We start from the raw sequence: 6,523 nt of genomic DNA on the forward strand, positions 1-6,523 counted from the left end.
GGGTCAGGAAGGGAGAAAGAAGGGTGGACCCTGGAGGCCTGGCTTCCTGTCTGCTCACCTGTGGGAGGTGTGAGCCCTGGGAGGGTCCCCCATGTCAACCTCACAGCCTCACACTGAGGTCTGTCCTGGGGAGGCCGCAGGAGAAAGGCCCTGGGGGGCCTTGAGGCCCTGAGGGCGTGTCTCCCCACCTGAAGCTCACAGGGCAGCTGGACGGGGAGGGAGGGGGTAGCCTGGGAGCCGGGGGCGGGGCAGGCTGTGCGCAGTGGGTCTTCTGGGGCTGGCCTGAGACGCAGGTGCTCTCCGGCGGTAGGTGGCCCCGGAGGCTGACACACAGAGGCCCATCCCCTGCTCCTCCAGCCACATCTCCAGGAGTTAGGGGCGCGGAGCTCGGTGGGCAGCACTGCCCCCCCCTTCGGCAGCGTCTCCAGCCCTGGGCAGCGGCGCATCAGGTCGTCATGTGGACGCTGGCAGCCTTCCTGCTGCTGGGTGAGTCGCAGGGAGCAGGGGACATGGGTGTGTGAGGAGAGCGTGTGTGTTTGTGTGTGTGTGTGGAGAGCGTGTGTGTTTGTGTGTGTGTGAGGAGAGCGTGTGTGTGTGGAGAGCATGTGTGTTTGTGTGTGTGTGAGGAGAGCGTGTGTGTGTGGAGAGCGTGTGTGTGGGGAGAGCGTGTGTGTGTGGAGAGCGTGTGTGTGTGGAGAGCGTGTGTGTTTGTGTGTGTGTGTGGAGAGCGTGTGTGTATGGAGAGCGTGTGTGTTTGTGTGTGTGTGTGGAGAGCGTGTGTGTGTGGAGAGCGTGTGTGTGGGGAGAGCGTGTGTGTGGGGAGAGCGTGTGTGGGGGGAGAGCGTGTGTGTTTGTGTGTGTGTGTGGAGAGCGTGTGTGTTTGTGTGTGTGTGAGGAGAGCGTGTGTGGGGGGAGAGAGCGTGTGTGTGAGGAGAGCGTGTGTGTGGGGAGAGCGTGTGTGGGGGGAGAGCGTGTGGGGGGAGAGCGTGTGTGTGGGGACAGCGTGTGTGTGGGGAGAGCGTGTGTGTGTCGGGGGGTGAGGCATGGGGGGTGTGCAACCCTCGACTCCACACAGTCCACTATCTTGGAGGGTGAAGAGGCGGGGAAAGCCAGGGCCGGGTTCCCGCTGAGCCCCTTGCTCCCCTCACAGCCCAACCTTCCTCCTTCCTTCTCTTTCATCCTTGCTTCGCAGCGCCAAGCAGTGGACACGCCGGTGAGTCCGACGCCTCCCTCACCAGTGTTGACACTTTCCACCAGCCCCGTGACCTGCGTGGGCCTCCCCCTGCCTGTTCTGGGAGTGTCTTTCCCACTCCACCCCGTCCTGTGACAGCTCGCCTGCGGCTTAGACCTGGTGCTGAGGGACTGACATCTCGCAGCCCAGGGGCCCTCCCCCGAGGCTGGGTTAGGTCGAGGGGTGGCCCGGGGGCTGGGGTTTCCTGAGATCCCCCACCTCAGAGCACACCTGTGGGCACCTCGCCTTGACCCCTTCCACACTGCCCCCCCCCCCACAGTGGCCCTGGAGAAGCCCACGCTGTCTCTGCACCCACCCTGGACCACCATCTTCAAGGGGGAGCGGGTGACCCTGCAGTGTGACGGGCACCACCCTCTGGTCGTGGAGCTCCGGCCCGTCAGCACCCTCTGGTACCTGGGCCACCTGCTGCTGCCCTCGCACGGGAGGAGCATTGAGGTGCAGACCCCAGGGGTGTACCGGTGCCAGACCCGGGGAGCGCCCGTCAGCGACCCTGTCCACCTCTCTGTCTCCAATGGTGAGTGTCTGCCCCAGGGGGTGGGCACAGGCTCCTCGGGGTACTGGTCATCCTGTGGGAAGGACACCGGGCCACTCCCATTGGGGCAGGAAAGGGGGGCACATGGCACTGGGTGCAGTAAGGCTGGCCCGTCCCCAAAGGTCCCCTCCGCTCCTGCCGCAGTGGGTGGCAAATGGGCATTTCTGTTTGTTGACGAGACTGGCTCCAAAGAGCAGAGGCCCTGAGCACCTGGGACACTGGCCAGAGAAGCCGGGCGGGCAGGGCAGGGCCGGGCGGCAGGCCGCACAGCAGTCAGTCTGGACGGGGCTCCTTGGGGCCCCTCAGCAAGAGAACAGCAGCGCCCGGCTGTGCAGGAGGCCGGAGTTCCGCCTCACAGGCCCTGTGTGCCCTGAGGGGTCACTGAGACACTGGCCTGGGGACACTTACAGGCTCCAAAACAGGAGCCGAGAACAACAGAAATGCATTCCTCGGGCCAGGCTGGCTGCTGGGTGGGGTATGACGTCACCGGGGACCCGTAGGGCGCAGTTTGTGTTCAGAATTTAATGACGGCCACTCAGTGCTCAACTGGCACTTACACGCCTCACGTCCACTCTGTGTTTCTTGGTTGGAAAGTACAGTGAGTGCAGGTGAGGTAGCGGCCGCGCTAGCCAGTGGCCGCAGCTCGCAGACCTGAGCGCCGCTGGCCATTCCCTCTCGGTTTAAACACGGGGCCAGTTTCCCCAGCGCCCGCACAGGGACGGGCGAGGGAGTGCGGGAGCCGGGCGGGGCGGGAGCAGGACGGGCAGGAAGGCAGGCGCTGCGCCACCTGAGGAAGCGGCCGGCACCCTGACGTCTTTCCTCCCTGAGGCTGGAACCGAGTCGCGGGCCTCTTCGCTCCCCCTTCCCTCCCACTCACCTGACGCACCCGCGGGCGGGGCTGGGTGCCGGCGCTCAGTGGGCGGAGTGAGCGGCTGCGGGTGGGGGCGGGCGGAGAAGGGGGCCGGGCGGGTCCTCTGGAGTCGCTGTCCGGTGCCTCGCAGACTGGCTGATCCTGCAAGTGCCCTACGCGCCGGTGTTCGAGGGCGAGCCGCTGGTCCTGCGCTGCCGCGGCTGGTACGACAAGGCGGTGCACAAGCTGCACTACTACCGCGACGGCCGCGCCGTGCGCTACTTCGGCTCGGGAGCCAACTACTCGGTGCCGCAGGCGCGTGCCGGCGACAGCGGGCGCTACCAGTGCTCGGGCACCATGCGCCTCCCGGTGGAGAGCGCGCCCATGTTCTCCGCGCCGGTGGCCGTGACCGTGCGAGGTGGGTGCGAGCGCGCGAGGGCGGCCCTGGGCTCAGGAGGGGAAGCGCGGGGCCGGGGACGGCGGGGAGCGGAGGAGCGGATGTCTCTGCTGACGCGCGCTTTCCCCTCCGGCTCCGCAGTGGAGGCGCCTGGGCGGCAGCCTGCGTGGGGCGGGGTCCCTTCGCCCGCCCCCCCAGCTCTCATGCCGAGCAGGGTCCACCGAGGGGCGGCGATCCTGCGGGACGGGGCGAGGCGGGCACAGAGACCCCTTCCCGGGCAAAGGCCGAACTGGTCTCTCCCTCGTGGGCGCGTGGGCGCGTTTCAGGAGCTCGTCCTCCCACGCGCCTGGCCTCCTGGGGGCGAGGCGTCCTCACGGACATGGAGAGGGCGCGGCGTCGGGGTGGCGCGGGCTCGGGCCTCACGGGCGGCCCGCCTGCCCTCCCCGCAGAGCTGTTCGCGGCGCCGGTGCTGAGGGCGGAGCGCGCGGGGCCGGGCGGGGCGGTCCTCCGCTGCGAGACGCGCCTGCACCCGCGGAGGCGCTCGGTGCCGCTGCAGTTCGCCTTCTACAAGCACAGCCGCACCGTGCGCCGCTTCGACTGGGCGGCCGAGTACCGAGTCCCCGAGGCCGAGGCCGACGAGCTGGAGGCGCACTGGTGCGAGGCGGCCACGGCCTCCCGCAGCGTCCGCAAGCGCAGCGCATGGCCGCAGCTCCCGGGGCGCGGTGAGTGGCCGCCCCTCGCCCCGCTGTGCACGCGCCCCGCCGTCTCCCAGAGCTCCGGGCCGCCTCTCCCTGACCCCCCGCGCTCCGGGCCGCCTCCCCCTGACCCCCTCCACCCCACTGTGCATCCGCCCGCAGGGCCGCCCGGCGACTCGGCCGCCGCCGCCCAGGGCCCGAAGGCCGCGCCCCTGGCGCCCGGGAACCAGCCGCTTTCCTCCCGAAAGGCCCTGCCGTCCACGTCGGCGCCGTCGGTCATCTCCGCCCCTAACGCCACCTCCGCCGGGCCGCGGGCACCCGCAGGCAGAGCACCGGACGCCGCGCCTGCCGCCTGCGCCCCGCAGACGCCCCTGGAACCCGCCGCGGGGGCCCTGAAGCCCGAGGTGGACCTGCTGCTCCGAGAAATTCGGCTGCTCAAAGGCCTGCTGAGCCGGGTGGTCCTGGGAATGAGGGGCCCGCAGGCCACCCCCGAGCCCGGGGCAGCGCGAGGGACGGCGGCCCCCTGGGCGGAGTCCCCGGAGACCAGCGCTGCGGGGAGCTGAGCGGCGTCCGCCCCTCCGGGCTGGCCCGTCCCGCCCCCTCCTCTCCGCCCCCTCCTCTCCGCCCCCTCCTCTCCGTCCTCTCCGCTCCGCTCCCTCCTCTCCGCCCCCTCCTCTCCGTCCTCTCCGCTCCGCTCCCTCCTCTCTGCCCCCTCCTCTCCGCCCCCTCCTCTCCGCCCCCTCCTCTCCGCCCCCTCCTCTCCGTCCTCTCCGCTCCGCTCCCCCACCCTTCGCCCAGAACCCAGGAGGAGGGAGCCTGGAGGGTGCTGGGTTCTGGCAGCGAGTTCAACACCGCTAGCTGGTGCCTAAGGGCACGGAGGAAACAGCCCTTCCTTGGGGAGTGTTAGGGAAGGGTTGTAATCAAAGATAATTAACTTAATGCTAATTTTAATGAGTCGGGAGCATGGATTCCCTGCAGGGCTGGTTGCCAGGAGGTCCATGCCCTTCACCAGTGAGCTTCCCTTATTTGTATTTATATCTATCTATCTAATCTCTATATAAAATCCTAATATGCAAACAGACCCAACAACCAGTCCGATGACATGCGCTGACCACCAGGGGCTGCATGCGAAACATGGTGGGCGTCAGAGGCAGGTGGCAGAGCACTGAACAAGTGCACATTGGCCACAGCGGGATGGTGGAGCAGGTGAGCGGGGGAGCCAGACCAAGTCACTGTCATGGGGTGAGCCTCTGGTGGTTACTAAAAATTCTTTGCTCCCACGCACTTCAGTCCCACCAGGCGCTTGCACCTGCTGCCGGTGCCGGCCCTGCTCGCTCGCCCTGCTGCTGGTGCTGGAGCCACCACTTGCACCCACTGCTGGCACCTGGCGCTGGTCCCAAACCCTCGGCGCTGTCAGCGGGTGCAAGTGAGGCCAGCACCCTCAGTGCGTGGGGCCATCAGCGCATGGGAGTAGGGTGGTGGGAGCAGGGCTGCTGGCAGTCAGGACTGGGGGTGGGGGCGTGGAGGATGGGCCAAGACCCACCCCTGTGCCCACCGCAGCCTCAGGGCCCACAGTTCCTTTCAAGGTGCACAAATTCATGCACTGGGGCCCCTAGTGTGTGTGTGTGTGTGTGTGTGTGTGTGTGTGTGTGTGTGTGTAAAAGGCTAATATGTTAAATGTCCCTCTGCCCATCCGCCTGGGTCACTACGATGTACACTGACAACCAGGGGGCAGACGCTCAGTGCAGTAGCTGCCCAGCTGTGATGACTTGGCAGCGGCGGTTCTCGGGTGATGCATCGCAAAACCAGAGAGGAGGGAGCCCCATTCCTCGCAGGGCCGGGCGATTCCACCTTTGGCTGTGGGCTATGTTGTTGCTGGGGCACTGTGGGCCCCAAGTCTGGTTTACCTCTGGTCTGCCGCATACGGACCCCTGGGGGGGGGATGTCGGAGAGCCGGTTTCAGCCTGATCCCCACAGGCCAGGCTGAGGGACCCCACCTGCAGAGGGACTTGCTCACTCTGCAGACACTAGGGAGGGAGCGTGGACGATTGGCTCCAGGGTGTGTCCAGCTCGTCTCGCCCAGGACCCCCGCCCCCCACCAGCCACCTTCTAACTAATTTCCTTTCAGTGTGCATGAATCTGTGCACTGGGTCACTAGTATACAATTGATTTCAGAGAGGAATGGAGAGGGAGAGAAAGGTAGAAACATTAATGAGAGAGAATCATTGATCGGCTGCCTCCTGCACCACCCCCTGCTGGGGATCGAGCCGGCAACCCAGGCATGTGCCCTTGATCAGAATCGAACCCTGTACCCATCAGTCCGCAGGCCTAGGCATCAGTGAGCTTCCCTTAGAACTGGCAGCAACTCTGCCCAACCCCTCTTCGCTTGCACTTGATATTCAGCCACAACCCAATTTCCTATGTCTTTGGGGGCAATTAACCAGAAAAACGTCCGCATCCTTCCTCATGCTCTTCCCAGTGGCGTTCGCCAGAGCTGCTGGGCAACTGGGGAGGCGAGTGCTCTGGGAAACACTCGGCTCCGGAGGAGGAAGCAGGCGTGAAGGACAAGCAAGAGGCCAAGTGGAGCAGATGTGGATGCCGCCGTTTTCACGGAGACATGAAGGACCCTGGTGTGCGTGTGGGGCTGCAGATAACTGGGAGAGGTTGGAGAACGGCGCGTGCTTGTGGGGGGGCGGGGTGTTTCAGGGAGAGGTGGCAGGAGATGGTCACGGGGAGTAGAAAGGGAGCAGAACAGGGAAGTCTTGTTGGAAAGTCCTCGTAGGGTCCTGGGTTGGCA

The 6,523-nt window shown here is 66.2% G+C and overlaps 1 protein-coding gene across 1 annotated transcript; it reads left to right on the forward strand.

Annotated features, from left to right (window-relative positions):
- Nucleotides 1-378: 378 nt before the first annotated feature.
- Nucleotides 379-4,349, forward strand: FCRLB (Fc receptor like B). The gene is made up of 6 exons (XM_059673375.1): nt 379-486; nt 1,193-1,213; nt 1,512-1,766; nt 2,786-3,052; nt 3,481-3,753; nt 3,889-4,349. Exons 1-6 carry the CDS (start codon nt 456-458, stop codon nt 4,287-4,289), a joined length of 1,248 nt encoding a protein of 415 aa, XP_059529358.1. The 5' UTR covers nt 379-455; the 3' UTR covers nt 4,290-4,349.
- The last annotated feature ends 2,174 nt before the right edge of the window (nt 4,350-6,523 follow it).

Source organism: Myotis daubentonii, chromosome 18, assembly GCF_963259705.1.
Source record: "Myotis daubentonii chromosome 18, mMyoDau2.1, whole genome shotgun sequence".
Classification (NCBI taxonomy): Eukaryota; Metazoa; Chordata; class Mammalia; order Chiroptera; family Vespertilionidae; genus Myotis; species Myotis daubentonii.